This window comes from Apteryx mantelli, chromosome Z (genome assembly GCF_036417845.1).
Source record: "Apteryx mantelli isolate bAptMan1 chromosome Z, bAptMan1.hap1, whole genome shotgun sequence".
NCBI lineage: Eukaryota > Metazoa > Chordata > Aves > Apterygiformes > Apterygidae > Apteryx > Apteryx mantelli.
Window position 1 is genome coordinate 42,419,250 of NC_090020.1, and position 19,976 is coordinate 42,439,225.

General features: G+C 38.6%; 1 protein-coding gene across 11 annotated transcripts in view; it reads left to right on the forward strand.

The window, feature by feature from the left end:
- The window catches only part of DTWD2 (DTW domain containing 2), a 263,172-nt gene that overhangs the window by 173,765 nt on the left and 69,431 nt on the right, over positions 1–19,976 (forward strand). For 2 of the 11 annotated variants that reach the window (XM_067315904.1, XM_067315908.1), the window contains one exon: positions 7,657–8,023. The exons of the other annotated variants lie outside the window; for them this stretch is intronic. In XM_067315904.1, coding sequence (XP_067172005.1) covers positions 7,657–7,767 — 111 coding nt within the window. In that variant the 3' untranslated portion in view covers positions 7,768–8,023. Of the gene's footprint in view, positions 1–7,656; positions 8,024–19,976 lie in introns of those variants that run through there. 11 annotated transcript variants of the gene reach the window in all.

The following is a 19,976-nucleotide window of genomic DNA, read 5'->3' on the forward strand; positions in this document are numbered from 1 at the left end:
CTTTCTTGTCTCATGTCAGTACACTTCCATTAGTGCATTACATTATTGCTCACTTCAGAACTGCCCTGGCTTCAAAACAGGTATTTACTGGCAGAAGTAACAATTACAAATGAGGTGTGGTACTAAGAATCTCAGTCTAGTTTTCTGGTATTACCGATATATTTTCATGGTAGTGGACTGCGGTTAGCAACACATACAAGTCCTGGATCCAGTTTCAAAAACCCTTACTAAGGCATGAGAGTTCTCTGAAGCAGAAGTGGTAGTAAGGTTTGGCTAATAAAATAATGCCCTGGCTCATCGCCAATTAAGATTGCCATTTTATGAAAAGAATTTTAACAATGGGGAATAGGAAGGAAGCATCATCTGTAAATTTTTTAAAATAACCTATTATTAACCATCGGGAGCAAATCGATCCATACCTGCAGCTCAGTCAACTCTTTAACAACCTGGGCAATAGTTACAGTAAATATTTGGAGAAATTGTTGCTATTCTAAAATGTGGCCAATGCTTTATAATGTAAAAAATAGCTGCTTTTTATCCAGTATGCATTTAATTTCTTCCGGCATGCTGTCACTACTTGCAAAGTGTTTTTTCACTCACATGAGCCCAGCAATAGATAAATAACATCCATAACAATATAAAATACAAGGGAAATATTAAAAAGGTTTATTTTATTAGTATCCCTTATCAACCAATAATTAATTCTTTTTTATTAATTTCCTGGTCTTGTGAGAATGTTAAAAAATAATTACTAATGAGAAGCAGTGGCAGCCCCACAACAACACAGCTGTTTTTATTAAAGCAATTAAGACTGCATTCATGATCACACAGTTAATACAAATTTTGAGCAATAACTTGGGCAGTGTTTCTAATGGTGATGAGTTATAGCTGTGTTTACAGGTTTTGGAGCCATACCACAGAGAATGGTAGAGGAAAATGGTTGTTTTATATGAATTTCTTATAGCACTAATGTGTGAGAACTCATGAAGGTAGCCCTATCTAGATCTGAGAGAAAACCTAGCTGATATTTCTCTGGTCCTTTATTCAAAGATTTTCATCCAAAGGAAAAAATATACTTTTTTATAAAGTTTTTTGTTTTATCTTCTTTCATGTTCTTTGTTTAACAAGAGGCAACACAATTTTGATAATTTTGGAGGAAGAGGGGAAGGCTGTGGTTTTGATTTTCATCTTTTCATTGGGAAACTGGAAAATTTCTCTTGAAGCCTTTTCTAATTAATGTTTGTGTGGAAAATATTCACCTTGGTTTTAACTAGGATTAGCCTCATGTAGTGCACAGGCACTGTGCGTGCATGTAAATTGTTAACAGTTATTGTGCATTTGGGCAAACCTAGAATTAAACTTCTCCGTAGTTACTAATAGGCTAATTTTGACTGTATGAATGCAGGCTTGGTTATGGAGAGGAAGCCTGAGCTATGCTTCGATTTTAGGGCAGTGACTGCATGCTACAGTTTTCAAGTGTAACTGAATTGGCAACAGTTGTATATATGGGCTCAAGAGTCAGCACTGTGCAGTGTGCTCAACTGTTGTTTTTAAGTTTCTGTCTGAGTCTCCACTGGAAACAGTAATTTGTAAGAATTTATTGTCAATGTAGCATAGGAGCAGGTGCAGAGCTCACAGCAACCGTGCTGTGAGTCAATAAAAAGTAATGGTCTAAGACAGACTGAAAGCAAGAGGAAGCTTTGAGGAAGGACATTCAGCCCAACAAGAAGCCAAAGACAGGACAGGAGGTAGTGTGACACAGACAAGCAGCTTGAAGCAGGGGAATGTCTTCAGCAGCTAATGAGAAGGAAAAGGTGGGCATTCAAAGGGGGGAAAAGGAGAAAAAAAACCCCAATGGATTAAAAAAAGAGATGAGGCAAAGTGAAAGTTGTCGCAGTGTCCTTCAAAGATATGAATGGAAGCTGCCAGCAATGGAGTGATAGTTGAGATCATGCTCCATGTTCCATGAAATAACAATTGGTGGTATCTTTAAAAATACTGTGAATCAAAGCAATTTTGGCAGGACAGAATTCTTGCTTTTAACGTTCATAAACAGGCAAGACCTCCATCAAAGCCCTCTGGCTTTTTGGAGGGATGATGATGCACTGTGCATGTGATGCACCATGTCTGTTGAAACCAAATCAGATAAAGTATGACTAAAGTTAACGAGCTGCTGCTTCACCTGCTAGAAACCTTGAGCACTTTCCTGCTTTGCATAGAAGGTCATAATTGCCCCAGGGGATTTCTTTTTTTCATTTCTCTTGTAAAATAGAAGTTGTAAAAACCTTCCATTACTTGAGTTTCAGATCAATCTTTGCCTTCTTTGTCCTTGCAAGAAAATCTCTGCAAAGCTTGCATGGCATTGGATCTTCTAAAAGGCCAAATAGTTGTGATGTATTTAAGGACATCTCTCAAAACTCTTTTTAAAGTGGAAAGCTGTTTGCAGGGCAGGGGGTTGACTTCTCCCATGTGTTTTGAAATGCACACTTATTTTCTCAAGTGCCTTATAGTGAGTACTATAATTCACTTACAGCTCTGCTTTCTGTCTGTGTAGTGAAACACTGACTTCTGAGTGGCTCTCCCTCTGCAACTACCTGTCTCTTGCTGTGACATTCATTGACAGATTAAACTCAGAAGTCAGCATTAGAGTACTGGAGTATTACTGGTGGAAAAGGACCTGGAGGCTCTTTTGATCACAACAATTTTAGGTCTTGCACATGCTGAAAATTCTAACATGTATCTGACAAAATGGAGACAAAAACTGAAAATGACCCAGGACAAATCTTTTTTTGCAATAGTAGTAGGGGGTACTTCTTCCAACACTGAGAGATTTCTTTTTTTTTTTTGAGGACTGTAAGATGCTGGTTACTCTTTGTCCTTGCTCCCACAACTTTTCATTGCCTTTCTGCCCGTTGCCTTTCTGCCCGTTGCCTTTCCGCCCTTCATCTGCTTTCCTTTCTTTTTTCATCTCCTTTGGAAGAGTGCAGATTTTCTCAACTGTGGAAAAACAAACAGTGCTTTAATATTAAGGTGATTTTCAACAAGAACACGCAGGCACAGCAATGGCTAGCATCAATGAAGAGAGGAGTATTGTTGTGATGCTCTTGCTGACAAGAGCCTTCGTTACCTTTGTCAAAACACTGGTGCCAAATTCTAGGCTATTACGATGGCCCTGACGTGAATGGTCTGATTTTGGCAGTTAAATCCTGACACTTGAGCAAGAGTATCACAAAACTGTGATCTATGCTGCTGAAAGGCTCTTTTTAAAGCAGTCTGTAATTGAGCAGTCAGACTTGTTGGGAAATGTGACCGCTTCGCCTATCACTGGAATTTTTTTTCCAGTCTAACCTGACTTGTCTTCAGTCATGCAAACATTCAAATGCAAGAAAAAGATGTTGCTTGGATGCTTAATCGAAGAACTAAGTTAAATTTATTCAGTTTCATTCACGTAATACTAGGTTTATCCAACAGGGAAATTATTACCCACCCGTTGTTTGTTGGAATGGAAGTAAATGCTATTTTCTTTACTATGCTGTCTGGTGTAGCTTGTTTACTTCAGTAAAAGGAACTGAGCCTCTCACTACCTTTCAAGATCGTTTATAAGACTACTTTTCTCCATATGGCTTAGTTACTGAATACCAATCCTAGTATTTTATACTTCCTGCTGGTACTGAATGTGGTTTATAATTTCATATTGTGCTGGTAACCTGATTACTTTTTTTATTGCAGTGGTCTGGCACTGCTACATGGACCAGACTATAATGTGTAGGAGAGGAGGCATCTCAGTCCTGGGGAATGAATAAAATACATCTTTTCATAAGAAAATTGAGAGTATGAAACAGCTTTATTTTGGAGGATTGTTTGTCTCTTGGCATGGGATGATCAAATTAAATGATGCACAAACAACCACGCAAACATCCCACCTTACCATTCCAGGATGCAGTCAACTGTGGACAATAAGGATGCTTTCCATGATTAGGTGTAATGAGAATATCCCTCAAGCTTCAGTCCTGCCTGGAGGCTGGGTGGCAGGCAGTCGGGTCCCTGCAGAGGACAGCCCAAGCAGTGCAATGGAGCATCTGCTCCAGCATAAAGAACAAGAGGAGCAGGAACAGATGTTGCTCTTCGTAAGCCTACAAGCAGCAATCGCCCCCTCCTCAGCAAAACAAAGAAGCTCTGAATGACCACTCCTGAAGGGAGTGCAGACAGCCACACAGAACTGGTTCTAGCTTATTTGACAACAATTTCTGCTGATAGCTTTTTTCAAGTTCAAACAGGTTGGGAAACTTCCTGCCCTTACGCAGAGGGTCTTGGTCAGAGACGCTCTTGTGTTTTGCCAGGACACTTCATGTAAGACCCTAAGCATAGGCCATGTCTGGCTGTCAAGCCTCTGGGCAGGGGACTGAGGTGGCTGGCTCCTTTCCTAGCTTGGGATGTATATTGTGCGTTTGTAGTGCAGGCTAGTGTCCTGTTCCCCGCACCGGAGGCTGACAAATCCAGCCAGCGGGTTGGCAGATTGGAGACCCAGGCAACTGCCTTTGCTCTATCAAGAAATGCTGGGAGATGGCAAACACGCAGAAGGGCAATATATTTCACTGGCAGTCAGAGATGTCTCATCTATCTGAGCTCAGCAGCCTGCTGCTCAGCCATGGCTTAGGCCTGGGTATCTTCCTTCGGTTATTACTTTGCTCTTTATCTGTGAATGAGAGAGAAAAGTGCCCTAACATGTGAGAAGTTATAAGACTGTATTATCACCAAAAAATAACTTAAGTGGTTTGCACAGGTCCTATTTTTTTTAGCATGTAAAGTATTTACTTATTGGTTTTATATAAAAGCCTGTGATCCCTTGGAGTTCTGCTTAGCACAATCTTTCTTCTACTCCCTCTCCCTCTCCTATTATCTGGCTTGCTCAATTAAGTCTTAATTAGCTTATAAGCCCTTTGGGGTAGGAACTGTATTATTTTATGAGTTGGCCCAATATTTAGCAGAACAGAATATCAACCTTTTGGCTTCTTGTGTTGCTTTATTTAAAGGTCATATCAAGTAAATAACATAATTAACCAAATTTGTCCTTCAGATTGGATCACAATGTCCTATGTCACATGTGGCAATTTGCCTAGAGAAGTGGATGTATAGCAATATCCCTGACATATACACAAATCTAGCCTGCAGTCACAGAAAGACGCACCTTTGGGCTGAAGCTGACTCTCCCCTCGTTCCCCTGGCTCTGAGGACTGAGAGAGTTATTGCATCTTATCAGGAGTTGCTAAGATAGAGCATGCCTAAGGCAGGGAAGTAGAAACAAAATTCAGAACTATTAACCAGATAATCTCTTTATTAGAAATTGTTATTTTTATAGTTACATAAATGGAATGGAAATTAATTAGCGATTCTGTGTGAAAATTTCAGTGTTACACTTGTCTTAGGTTTTCAGCTGCATGTCCTTGAAACCTACAGAATGTGTGTTAGCCTAGGTTGTTTAGAGCTCTAAATCTATGTTGACAACTGTAAATTTAGGCTAATAAATGAATTACACAAGTATGGAAAAACAAGCACTGTCTCCTCAGAGGCTGTATAAGCCACATAGCTAATGTTATGAAGAAAACTGATCAGACACTAGCTGATTGGTTTTTTTTCTCCCTTGGTAGATATTAAGCTGTGTGGCTGATGAAATTGTAACAATTCATGTTTCTCTTCTTCATTTCTCATTTTATTAGATTTAGCCTATTTGCTGTATAGGACCTTTCCATCAACTCCAAGGCTTTCAAGCTAAAGCAGCAACTACCTTCCCTATCTGTGGTCTTTAGGGGTAGACAGTAAAATTCCCTCAAAACCTTGTGAGCTTTACTTTAGGCTGGCAACAGCAGTCTTGGCACAGCTGTAGTGAGAGGCAGTGATAAATCTCGTTTTCGGTGCCCCTTCTGTTGTCCTGGTTAAGCGGAGCGGTGGGTAGGTGAGGGTGTAATGTGTAATGTGGTGAAGAAAGTGAGTGAGCAGCAGCAGCCATAAATCACCTAAAGAGGAAGATGTATTTAAGAAAGGCTTGAGGGACAAAACAAAAGAACAGCCCAAGAGCAGCAGAGGGCACTGGTGATTTAAAATCATCCTGCTAAATCTGATGAATGCTCTGCAGAGTTTTTTTCACACAACTGTATAGCCCTGAGCCTCACCTGAAATCTCATCTGCTAATGCAAATATATATGTAATGGACCTAATTTTTCTCTTATTTTCTCTAGTGAAAATTAAGAGCGACTCCAATGAGGGCAAGGCATTAGAGAGCAGAAAGGGAGAGGGGGTTAAAAGGTACTATCTGGAGACAAGAATAGGGGAAGAACAAGAATTTTTTTGTTTGTTTAGAGAAGCTTAAGAGGTTCACAAAATAGATTAAGAAAACTATTTTTCTTATGTCTTAGTAAAGAATATCATATGCTGCAATCAAAGGGTTTTTGAAGCATAACATAGGATGTATTTAAGGGAAAAAATTGGCAGTTTGTAACATTTTTTACAGTCCCATAGCTGGTATAACCTGATTTAGCAAGAGCAATTAGGGCAGGAAAAAAGCATGTTGTATTTCACATGCTGGTCTGTGGTAACTGATGTTAAATTTCTTTAAAAGTGACAACTGTAACTCATTTTATGCGGTTTATAATAAAATATATAATGATTTTTCTCAACATTATGAAACTCTATCTTTGGTTCGGTGTTGCGTTTAGACTGGCCTTTTTTGACATGTCTGTCTTAACCATTTTGACAGCACAATTAAGGAGGAATAGCCACTAAATTCAGTAGGGCTAGCAATAACTGCATATTTCTACCTGTAGTTACTAGGTTATACTAGTATGAACATCCCTCTTTTGGCCCCCCTTCTGTCATGATTCCAGGTGTGCCCTAGACTTCTGTTTAAGCCAGTGTCTGAGACAGGGCTATACCTTGAAAAATGATAATCTACATTATGTTTGAGATTGTAGGCACCTGAGGACACAGCCACCAAATGATATCAGTAATGCGATGTCAGAACTCGCTGTCAAGGTGAAGATCTCTGCACCACTTGGTTGGCATTGAACACTTTCAAAATGCTGGCAGCTTCATAGAAAGCTTTCCTTTTAATTGCCTTCTGCCCAGCGAAGGCATTAGTCTGCTTCTGGCAGCTTTACGGTTCCAGATGTCCAGATCTCTCATGGTTTTCAAAACAGAGGCCTCGGAGTTTTAAACCTCTATTAGCGCGTTGTGCTGCTGACTCCCCAGGGCGAGAGCACACTACCGAGCTGGTCTGCAGCTGTGCTGGAGTCGTCCTTCTCAGGATTATTTACCCGCAACTTCTGACCAGAAGAAAATGCAGACCTCCGGGAAGGTGCCTGGTTGGAACATCTCCATGTTGATAGTGCAGCAGTTCTAAGTGCTGTATGTTGTTTGCTGCTATCTCATCTCGGGGAAGCCAAGACAGGAAGTAAACTTGAAAAAATTTTAAACATAGCTTTGTAAAGTATCTTGTTTGCTCCCTTCCTAATACAAAATATTCTAATCGATAGAACTGCTATCTCAGAGAATTGGCCTTTCTTAGGTTTCAACATTACTGAAAGGCCTGGCAACTTAGTCAAATTTAAATACAGCAATTTATGCTTAGTATAGTCCCTGTTAATGATGCTGTTTTCTCAGATGGTGACAGCAGTCCAAGACTGTGGAAAAATTTCAACAGTACCTGTGCGTCCAGTGACTAAGCTCTGCAGTTTCAGAAGCTTGAAGATCCTTTGTTTTGTGTTTAGATAATCCAGAGGAAATTTTATAGACTGTGGAACTGTTAGCTTCTTTATGCAGAACATTAAATTAGGCCTATTTCTTGTTATAACATAGGACTAATGATGTCAATAAAGATGACTGACTGTGCAATAAGCAAATGGACCTGACATCCCACAGTATACTTGCTGTGGGATGTGAGATTATTGGTCAGGGTGCCTGGTCGATTGGCACAATCATGACTGCAGGCGACCAAGACTTCTCTTCAGTACCGTGGTTCCTCAGACGCTGTACTTTTTTTCCATTCTAACCTGAATTTCTCATATCTTTTTGTTAAAAAAAAAAAAAAAAGCCTCCACAAACCTGTCTTACAATGGTTCAACAATAAAGCAATCAAGAAAAAACTGGGATTAATACTTGTTTACCCTGAGGACTGATGCATTTTTAAGAGTTGCATTCTTTTAGATAAGAGATATGGAAATGCCAATTATTTTGTAGAATCATATGTAAATTCTGTATAATAATGGGAGTGGAAAGGAGCCAACAGAAGAAAAATGATGAGAGGATTCACACTTTGATTAGAAAAATAAAAGTTTTCATGATATGTTTTGCAGAATGAGTGACATTTCTGTAGTGTAGACTGTCTTAAAAATAATTATAGAAGCAAACAAATCATTTCCTAGTGTTTTTTTGGGTTAATTCATTTCTGTTTAAAACAAGTTCATAAGCAGATCGAAACTTTCTCAGGTATATTTGCAGTTCATAGCAGTCACTGAATAATTCCTATCTTGTTTGTAAATTGTTTATTTTAAATGTTCAAATTTGCATGTAGACCACAGTGTGTTTTCAGTCCCCATTTGTATCAGCATAGTCAAAATAAGTATTCTGTAAACAGTGTCATTTATAAGGAAATGTTCAAGGAGAGCCAATAATAATAATAAAAAGCCTGGTGTCTAACAATTGAGGTACAAATACTTTACTTTGAGGATAACATTCCCTTCATTTTTGTTTTTCTTAGTGTTTCTAAAACATTTATGTTCTCTCACAACTCTGCTTTTTTATGAGCTGAGTTGTTATTGGTTTCTCACTTAGTTGTTTTGAAACTTGCTGTAACCAGTTGTTGGTACCAGTGGGCGCAGCATCTGGCTCTGAGAAATACTCTAGCCCTTTGGATTTCTAAGTGTCTTGCGGGTTGAAGCTGGATGGGTAATTTAAAGTGTTAATGTGTTTAGTTCCAGAAGGAGTCAAGATTATACAATCTGGGTTATCTACAGTCAACACTATATATTTTTTTTTAATTTGGCAATCTGATAATATAGAAGCTCACAGTTTGCTAAACACTGGCAGGTTTTTGTGGGTTGCAGGTGGCCTAATATGACTTCTATATTTTTGAATAGATAAGATGTTCTCTGGTGTGAGAGAAATCTGAGTAACAACTCCAGGATAGACCTACCTAGCCTGTTGCATGGTGTGAATGATTAATGTTCTCAATATCAGGAATTAATCTGTTTTATTTTAGTAGGTTTCTAGGCAAAAGCCTTGCTATCATCTTGCTGGTGACTTAATGGAGTTTGAAGGTTTTGCTTTTGCATCTGCCTAGCTGCAAATATACTAAACAGTTAACATATTTGTGATGATCCTGTAGCTTCAGCTGATTTATTTGAAGAGGGTAATTGGTCTCATTTTTTGTTAGTCTAGGGGCATAAATGTCTATCACTTGATATGCAAGTTTTTGTTGGGGGGAGGGGGAAGAGAACTCATTTCGTAAAATCATGTTATTTAACCATTGCTAGTATATCTTTAGGACATACCTAGTAATTGTTAAACACTTCATTGCAGCTATTGAGAAAATTAGTAATAATTTGTATCATGCATCAGCCTGAACAATACTGTGTCAAGTGCTCTTTTAATTGTTGTTCACTAAACTTATTTCAGCGGTGTCTGGGGCAGTCCATGTTGTTGCTCCTGGTGATGAGCAATGAACTGAAGCAGATAAGGTTTGGAGTGGCTAAATAAAATGTTGGCTGAAACTGGATGTCTCTTTGGCAAAATTTGTGATTTATTGATCTAGGTTGTACTCTTTAATTGCTACAGCATTTTCTGCGGGATGACACCTGACGCCTGTTGTAGTTTCTTTTGTCTCCTGCCCATTCTGTTTTCAACCTCCTTTCTTGAAAGTGTTTTCATACTCTAAAAATGTGTACGAGTGATATAGCTGGTTCAATAGATGTGTCTGTGGTTTATGTTTACCTGATCAGCCAGCTTTAGAGAGATCTATAAGGTTTCATCACCTCTAAATCCTTCTAAATCCACAGTTTCACACATCTAGAAAGGGATAAATCAGCTTCTGTTCTGTCCTGAGCATCTTCAACAGTTTTGCTTGCATTAGTTTACCTGCTTTGTAGAAGGCTGGATAACTTTAACACTGTTTTATTTGCAGAAATAAATGTTAAATATACTTCTATTTGTAAGTGACTGCATGTGATATGAAAGTTAATGAGAAAACCATAGCACTCCACAGTGCCATTTTAAAGTGACTTTTTTTTTTTTACAGAATAACTGCAGTTTAAAATCAGCTTTGTCAAATCTTTGGTATTGCGTCTTTTGGTTTGTTTTCAGAAGCTGGTTACTCAGTTCAAATTTTAGAGAAACTTGGGAAGTCTGCAGGAGCATGTTAGATAGCTTGAAAATATTGCAAGGCTTATGTTAGGCTATGTCTGCAGCTATCGTTACCTTGCACACTGATTGGGTTGGGAGGGAGAAGATTGGCTATTTTTAGTACTTTGATACACCGAGCTTTTAGCCATTACTATTTTCTAAAAACCCAATCAAACAAAAGCCCCCCTCCCCCCGCCCCGCCACCCAACCAACCCCCTCCCATTCTTAAAATGTTGATGTGAAGGCTCAGTTTCAATTACTTATTCATTCTGGATCATGTTTTTACTGTGGGTCTGCTGATTTAGACTCTTCCAGCTGCTCAGGACCCGTTAGTTTTTATATGTTTACCACTGTAAGCCAAACATAACAAATGAATGGTGTGGGAATAATGACTAAATGCTATGAAATATGTAAAGCCTGTTTGTGTATCTGTTTGTGTGCCCTGTCCTTCCCTTTTCTCCGATAATACCTATTGCTTTTAATATTTGGGAGGCTGTGTTGGCTATGTCAATTTAGCAATTACAGGCTGAATATATTTGGGTCACAGAATGGGAGCAGAGAAACTCAACTCATGTTAAAGAGGACACCAAATGCCTTCATTTCTGGAAGTGATCAAAGTCGCCTCTCTTCCACCATTACTCTTTTTTCACTTTCTGAAAAATGCTGCTTGCAGGTTTTCTTTGCACTCAGTCCCCTGCCCCTTTTTACCTTGACACCTAGCACACACTTCTTTCTTGTTCTCTCTCTCTGTCCTTTGCACAAACTCCAGCACTTGCAGTCTCGAATCAAGGCCAAATGAATAGATCATTTTCCTACCCTGTACTTTAACCATGTCTCCTCTTCCTTTGTATTACCCTGTTACCCCTTAAATCCAGATTTCCCCATTTTCAAGCTGGTCATCCTCTCTCACTCATTAGTAGACAACTGACCCGCTTCCAACTGGCTCAGCATTTCTCACCACTTACTAAATATTCAAATATTTTTTTTCCAGAATGACCTGCATAATACTGTCTAACTCTGAAACTCTTTTTCCGTGATGTCTACAAAAACCTTGGCTATTGTACATTTGTTGGTATGCTGTAACAGTTTTAGAAATTCAGCCTGTGTCTTTGTTGGTTTTATCTTGCTTTAAACTTCCATTTTCATCTGGTTGAAGCCAGGGATCATTTATTTTCTGCATAACATCAAACAGTCCATAATTAGGGCTTTTAGATGGGATGACAGCATAAGTAATACACCCATGTATGTATCTCATTAATAAGACATCGCTAAAGACACTGAGATAAAGATACTGAGATAAAAGATCTATTGAAATAAGTCTTTTGATTTACTGTATTTGCTGAAGTTTTGATTAATCAACAGAATAGAAAGACCTTGGTGGTCTTCTGAACTCTGTAAGCTGTTTCACTCTAAGGGCTTTTAGGCTTTTTTTAAATTTTTAAATACTAATAATGATTTTAATTTATTTTGTCTTTTGGAAGGTATTTAACACAACAAAAATACCTGCAGTGTCAGTTTGATATACCACATATGGGCCATTTTAGGGGGGAAAACAAAAAAAGAAAAGCAAGCAAGCAAACAACCCCCCCCCCCCCAAGTCCTTAATGGCCTTTTCTATTTGAGTAGAAATTGCAGCCTTTTTGAACTGGACCAGAATTAATGTGGTGATAGCACAGAAATAAGTGACTTGAAAGAAGGCATCAAGATTCCTAATGGCTGGTATTTTTAAGCTTGTATTTGGCTGCCATCTTAGTTGTGAAATGCTCTTATGAAAAGTCTAAGAAATGAGTTAATTATCAGCCCTAGTTCTGCACTGGGAATCTGCTAATGTGATCCTTCTATTTGCTTCAGTAGACTTATAAATGTCAATAAGTTTTAGACAGGTATTGTTTAAATAATAGTATCTTCTTTTATATTCTTTCAGAGTGTTTGAAATATGAAAGCATATTTCAGTCTCTAGGTAATATAAAGATTAATCTTCAGAAGTTTTGCTTTCCTCTAAATTTGATGGAGAATAACTCAAGAATCCATCAAAATGAATTAATATAACTTTTCTATAACTTAACCATGGAAAGATTTTCTGGTGATTAATATCAATACTCTTTTCAACATAGTAACTGAGGAATAATTATGTTTTTTGATTTTTAGAAGGATAAGAAACTGGCTGCTGTTTTGAACGTATATCCTACATATAGAGAGTTAAGGAGAGATATTAACATCTAGCTAAATGTTTTCTTTTTTTTTTTCTTCCCATGACCAATGATAGCTTTTAATGTAGTTATTGGATTATGGAAGAGCTTATATACTCAGACTCTATATGTATTAAAAATATCTTCTGATGTCTAAATTACTTAAAATTTTTCCTTAAGCTGAAGTATTTAACATTTCCTTTTATCTCCCTTTTAATCTGCTGCTTGTTTTACATTTAGTTTGCATATTAGAACAGTACCTTTTTCTTCTTAAACATTTTTACTTTATGTAAAATCCATTTGTACACCTTTCCTGCCACCACTTTGGGGTCATGAAAGACTAGTATCTTTTCTTTCTTACATTTTGTTAAGAATTATAACACCACTGTTGGCAGTATGCCATAGCTATAGAAAGAGTTTGCTTTCAAGAGTCCCTTTTATAATATATTCTTTATAACATATAGATATAAGTCAATGGAATGAAGACATGATTAATGCTGCTGAATTTATAGGTAACTGTAGTTTAGCATGCAGCATATGAGAAGGGAAAAAAGGAGTTTCGCCACATATCTTTCTGCCAATTGAAGGTGTATCACTGGATCTATGAAGGCATGGGAAACAAATTTTTAAAATGCTGAAAGCTCCATCAATTACAGGTCTGGAGTAATTAATGTTGACATATATAGCTGTATTTTAATGCTCCTCTGCAGGGAAAGACAGACAAGCAGTGACTTATAAGGGAGAGGAACAATTGTCATCTGCAGAACAACAGGAGTGAATTGATCTAAGCTGAATAAATTGTGAAAGTTAACTTGAAGATCTGCAGTTGTTACTTAGTTTTACAAAAGGGAAAAAATCACTTTGAAGTTAATGGATACTTTGCTTTTATAAGGACTAAATGGAAATGGTACTACTCAGTGATGATAAGGAAACCGCATGGTTTATACAGTGTCTTTGAGCTGCCAGTGTCACCTGGTGAACAATCTGGCGCCTGGGATGTTTGGGTGCACTGAAAGAGGTAAGAATAGGAAATATCAAGCGCAGCTGTGTAAGGCGCAGGTAGGCCATGCACGCGCAATTCTGCTAGCTCATGAACACCAAGATGATGAATTTTGGCTGAAAGGAGTGCAGAGAGGAGCTGCTAGAATCACTGAACTATGTCCATATACAGAAGAGTAGAAGACCTTGGCCCAGGTAGAAAAAAACTCCAAGAAATTGCTGTGTATATCAAGAGATAGGACGTAAACTTCAGGAAAAGAAAGGAGCTGCTTAAACTGATAGAAAAATGAATGGGCAAAACCTTAGCTGTAAACAACACGCGATAGGAACTAGAACATTTCCACTCCTCAGTCCTAGAACAGATTAATGGTAGAAATAGTAGCATGAAAATAATATTTAGGTAATGCTAGTCAGTTTGTGAAAGTGATTATATGTGATACATTTGCTTCTGATAGCTTCTCTCTGACCCCAGGCATTTCCCTTATGTCCTGTTCTCATATGCCTGACTCCTCTGGGCATGGGGGAAGCAATTATACCACTGGAGAAAAAGCAGATGAATTTTCCTGGTCTTTATTTACTGGAGATGGAAGCAGGGCACCTATGCTGCACCCGCTCTTCCAAGATGAACAAGAGACACTGGCAGTGAGAAGTGTTTAATTTTCATGAATTTATTGATTTAATTTGCTCTGGGTGCAAGTGCTTGGGGTATTCTTCCCTATTCCCAGACGTCCAGAGGGACTGGAAGAAGCGATTCAGGAGAAGTGTAATTTTTCATCAACTTGGTGCTTGGGAAAGAGGAAAGGTGACCTCAAGAGGGGGACGGGGAGGCCTGTGCAAGAAACTTGTTTTCAGGAAATGAATATGAAGCAGAGAGGCCTTCGTGTTCGGGTAGGATGATGCTGACAGGTACACGTTTTGAAATATGGGTCTGCGCTGGATAGCGACCAGAAACATTCCCTGGGTTTGTGTTAGCAAGGTTGTGACATGCTCGTCTTGAATGAAGTTTGGCACAAACAGATTTACGGAGCTCTAGGAACAAAATGACTGCTTCAGGAGGCGGGAAACACTTCCCTCATGGACAAAACTAAAGCAATTGCTGAGGAATGGTATTTGTTTCTTAGTTTCCTTCTAAATCACTGAATGCCAAATGCTGGCTGTTGCTGGAGGCAAGACATTGGACTTGATGTATAAATAGTGTGATTTAGTACAGGAAATCCTATTAGTCAATTTAACTTTGTGTTGAAGTACTACAAAAACACATAAGAATGAGTTATTTAATAGAAAAACTAGGAGAAAGTGTATGCTATAGTGGTTCTCATATAAGTAGAAAATAAAATACTGCGCAATGACCTGGATTTATGCATTACCAATCTAGAGGTAGTTTGAGGAAATGTAAATAATTTTGGTATACCCTTCTGTTACCACTAAAAAAAAGTCCTTAGTGGCTCTGCGAGCTTGCTTTTAGGGCATTAAAATAGCAAAACACCCTTTGGTGCAGTCATTCAATGGTGCTTCCCTTGATCTAAGATTACATGGTCCTGTGGGTGAGCTGGATATACTGCTGCCTTCTTGTAGTGTGCCTAAGTGCCATTAGGTAGTGGGGAGTTTGTAGTCTATATAGGGCATAGGGCTTTTTAAAGGTCCATTATGCACTGGTTACTACTGTGCGAAGTGTGCTCTTAAATATTCTCTTGTACACTAGTTACTCCGAATGGGCTAGTGTAACACATTCATGTTATTAAAGTTAATGACCCATTGCATTAGTAGTGATAGTGAAGAAAATCTGAGGATAAATTTCCTGTTTTAATTGCAGGACTGTACAATTGGGGGGAGGTTAGTGTCACTGCACTGGAACTGGTGATATCTACTAGGCCTTGGCAGGCAGAAACCATCTATGTTTAATGTATTAATAAACCTTTTTCATGTGTGTATTACACTTCAAAAGATTTCTTAAATTTGGTACTTCAAATGCAGTTTCTAATTTGCCGTATTCAGTCACTCTTTAAGTAACATACTGATCTGACTTTTTATTTAGAGCTAAGTAGTTGCTCCTGCTCAAAGGACAAACACAGGCTGGGCTGCCATTTGGGATATGTGAAAGAGTGGATGGAGACTCACTCAGGCACGTTCTGCCTCCGAGGTGCTGTTCTGCATTGGTATTTGCAGAGCTTCCCATGACACCCCTCTGCGAAGCCTGTGGGACCGGTGCGCTGGTGCCTTGTACCCTGCAAGGGAGCGCAGGCCCGAGGCAGGGCAGCACTTTCCCTGCTGTCAGTAACTCATGGACGGCTGCTTTTTAAGGTCTAAAAAGCTGGTTTTATTCAATTTCGGCAGACACCTTTAGCAAACGTATAGCGTGAACATTACAGGCTGTGCACTTAGTGTTAAAAAGAATATGCAAAATGTGGCAACCCATGTTATCTGAGCATATTAGTCAGTTGGCAAATATCTATTCACGGTAGTCTGACTCTTACCCAGCGCAAACTTTTCTTTTCCCCAGTTCGTCTGCTGCTGATGCTCTGTGTTTGGGCCTTTTCTGCTGCTTTGTGGCATCCCCTTATGCTCTCGCATCTCGGCTGCAAGCCTTTCAAACCGAACTCGGCTTTATCCTATTCATTCTTATAAACCGCTGAGCTGCTTTAGTGAGCTGTGAAAGGGGAGGGCGCGGAGGGGTGGATGGAGAACATGGTTCTGTGTTCCCAATGCTTTCTCTGTCCTGTGAGGGAAGCTCTCAAGAAGGACATTGTGTGATCTTGGCATAAAGTGCAGATTGATGCCTTCCTGTGAATGCTGCGTTTTGTAGTAGCTCCGTGGCTGTTAGTTAAAGGTGTCCCTTTCTTTAGGGTTTCTGTTTGATTTGATGCCAGCTGCAGCATGGGAGGCTCCACCGCTTGCCACCTCTTTGCTCACGAACTCGAATGAGATGCTGGTCCCATGAGTCAGTGGCCTGGGTTGGTCAGAGAGGCCTGGGTGCATGTGAGGCCTTTCCTGCATGAGTGCAATCGCTTGCCTCTGCCAAAAGGATCTTGCCAATTTGTTAACATATTTCTTAATGCTTTTCTGAATGATTTCCATAATGAGGTACATGAAGGGGGGGAAAGTTTCACTGATGTTTTTAGGACTATCCTTTTGTCCTGCTGTAGTGCGGTAGTTGGTGGGCTTTTTAGGTAATTTGCTGTGTGATGCTATCCCAGGATAGGTTAGATTGGATATTCTAAATGGTGACTACTAGTGTATTTGGTTTCTTTCCTTTTTCTTGTTCTTTCTTTTCTTTTTCTTTTTTTAACTCCAATGTGTTATCTTAACACATAACATATCGAACTTCTATTATGTAATTTTTTCAGACATGCACATTTTTTGTAATACTGTAATAGATGACACTTCCTATTATATCCATGCCTTAACCTGTCCTACTTTTGTTTTGAATCTGTACGTAGCCTTTTTCAACAGTCAGGTGACTTGGCACCTCTTTGGTTTTGTTTTCTCCAAGCAACTTGCAAACAAAGCATTTCCAGAAGTTTATAATCAAATTCTCATTTCATGCAAGGAATAGAATGTTAGTAAACCAGGGCAGTTAAATTGTAATCTCACTGTGCAGTATAAGCTCTGCTAAATCAAGCTACGCATATTTGGAATATTTGATCTTTTCTCCATTATTGTATCATTAGCTTCCTGCAAAAAACTGGAGCACTATAAATTGGGTTACATAATAAACATGAAGAAAACTAGTTTATTTCAATGTTACTTTCTTGAATTATATTTTTTCAGCAATTATCAAAGCAATGTGTAGAAGTTTTATAGCCTACCTCTTTAATCCACTGCTATACTGACATACTTTCTTACAGAGTAACTCTTGTAATTGGAGCTGTGCTTAATTAAAAGGTAGCTAATCTCTCTGTAGGTTATCACACAGGCTTGTGAAATGATTACTTATCAACCCTCCTTGGATGGCAGATCTTAAATCAGTAACTATTGGTTGTGACAGTACTGTGCAGTGCAATTTCTAGAAATCCTTGATGCAGTTTTTGAAAATGCATTGAATGGTCTGTTCAACATAGCTCTCCTCGCAGATATCATTAGAACTCTTCTTATTTAGGCAAATGGCATCTATAGGGGTAAATGCTAGCACTAGCCAACTGTACAGTCTGTGCACTAGCCCCCCCTGTGTAGGGGAAGAAGTCTCTACCCTCTTTCATTTTCAATTGCCTAGCAGGGGGTTGCCAGTAAAAATAGTGAATGAATGTGAATACTCCACTCAGAAGGGCTAGGATTTTTTAGGCTCTTCAGATAGCACACTACTGACAGAGAGAAGAAATGGAGGGTAGGGACATGTGACCCAAACAGTTACACTGGCAATGGAAATGTTGTAATTTTTACCTTTGAAAGGAAATTATGAAAAAGTATGGGAAGAAGAAAATGAAGGACTTAAAACTTCTGTTCTTGTGGCACATGGCAGGAAAAGGGGGAGCTGTTTGATTCAATTAAATGAAAAAAATGGGAGACTTTATACTGATAGAAACAATTTTCATTTTACAGAATGTGTAATTAAGCTGTGAAGTGGCATTACACTTAATGAGATATAAAATTATATATGTAATAAGAAAATCCTGAATTATAATGAAATATTTTTGAAGAAATATTAAAGGACATATTTTAGGATTTCATCATATGTCAATCAGAGATCAAATTAAGGCCACAGTAGTGTGCAGTGTTGACATGTTGCATCCTTTTTGGGATTCCTATACCCTCCTATGGAATATCTGATATTAGCAGGGACAGGTTATTGGAGTTAGGTGGACACTTTTTGATGGCATTTCCTCTGTTTTTAAAGGGAAAGTACTCACAGACATGTGGCTGGGGGCTTGTTTCTGGATTTCTTTTGTCCTGCGAATTGCTTACCATGACAGCTGCTTACATCAATTTGAAGTTGTCTTCCAAGCTATCTTTTTCACCATTTGGATCACCCTTTTCCCCGTGTGCCAGCTGCTCTACCTCTGCAGAAACCCTTCTCAGAAATGATTTGCAAACACTTTAACAACTGATATTCTTTTGTCTTTATTGTGAAGCTGAAGATGCTCAAATCTGTGAGCCCTCTGTTTTCTGATCTTTTTCTCCCTCTCCTACTTTCTCCTTTTCCTAATGCTTTTCCCAGGTATTTCGGTTCAGTGTCATAATCTTCTGTACTTAAAGAAATGAAGCCAGTTGGCTTCCAGGGCTTTTTCATTAGTTAAAAGCCATTCTCCTTCTCCCACTGCTTTGTATAAAGACAATTCACTGTCTTCAGAAGTTGTCAAACATAGCGAAAACTTCCACTTCCTTGCAAGAGCCATGTTCTGAAAGATAATTGGTTCTGTGTCCACTCATATTCAAGCAGAAAATGGAGGAAAAAATATCTAACTGCACTCATACAGAGCATTTCGCTAAAAGTCTGTCTAATTACAGTGGTGAACACAACAGGGACACTAGAAAGAGGAGATATCTTTATACCCTTCATCTTTGAAGAGGCCTTTTGACACCAAATATGATTCATGGTATGAAAGCAGTCTCCTGACAAGTTATACCCCAATAAATGTGTCACTGATGAGTAGGCTGCATAGGAAGCATTTGTCACAACATACATATTCTGCCTAATTAATAATAGAAAGTGTATTTTCTCTCAGTTGTTTTCCCATGCTAATTAACATTCTTCTATGTTTTAAGACTTTGCTTGACAATAAGAAGTTGAAGCAAATCTGCAGTTCAGATACTCAATATACCTGCAGTGAGTTCTCATGTTCTCTTCTGAGTTATGGGTCCAGCTGAACCATCCAGTTAATGCAAATGATGCTGGACTTCTATATTGTGCCCCCCAAATTAGCCACAGGATATTTTTCTTCCCTTTTACACATTTTTTATGGGATTCTGTGACTGTGGAACAAATGTGTTGCTATAAATTAAAAGTGGTGGCATACATGCTTCTTATTCTGGAAAGTGTAATTCAAAACAGCTGCATGGAATATATAACATCAAATCAAAATATTCTATATAGCAACCATCATAAAAATCTCAGTTACCTTAAAATGCCTCAAAATCACTTTGACCCATTACCCTTGATCACTATTCTGCAGCTAACACAAAAGCCAGTGTGAGTAATAGCTAATAATCTGTGAATATGTTAGCAGCTACGTTTTTCATACCAAAAGCATTTTTACTGGCCTTTCTCCATTACAAACATTTTGAATATAGTTTCAAGCTCTCATGAAATAGACCCTGATGGTATTCTAGGCTTTTGGGATCTAGATGCAGGAGATCTCTGCATTCATAAAACTGTCAGCAACATTAACTCTTCAAATGCTAAAATATTTAAGAACTCTTCTTCCATTTCCACTCTTCTTTCAATATTTCCATTGCGTCTGT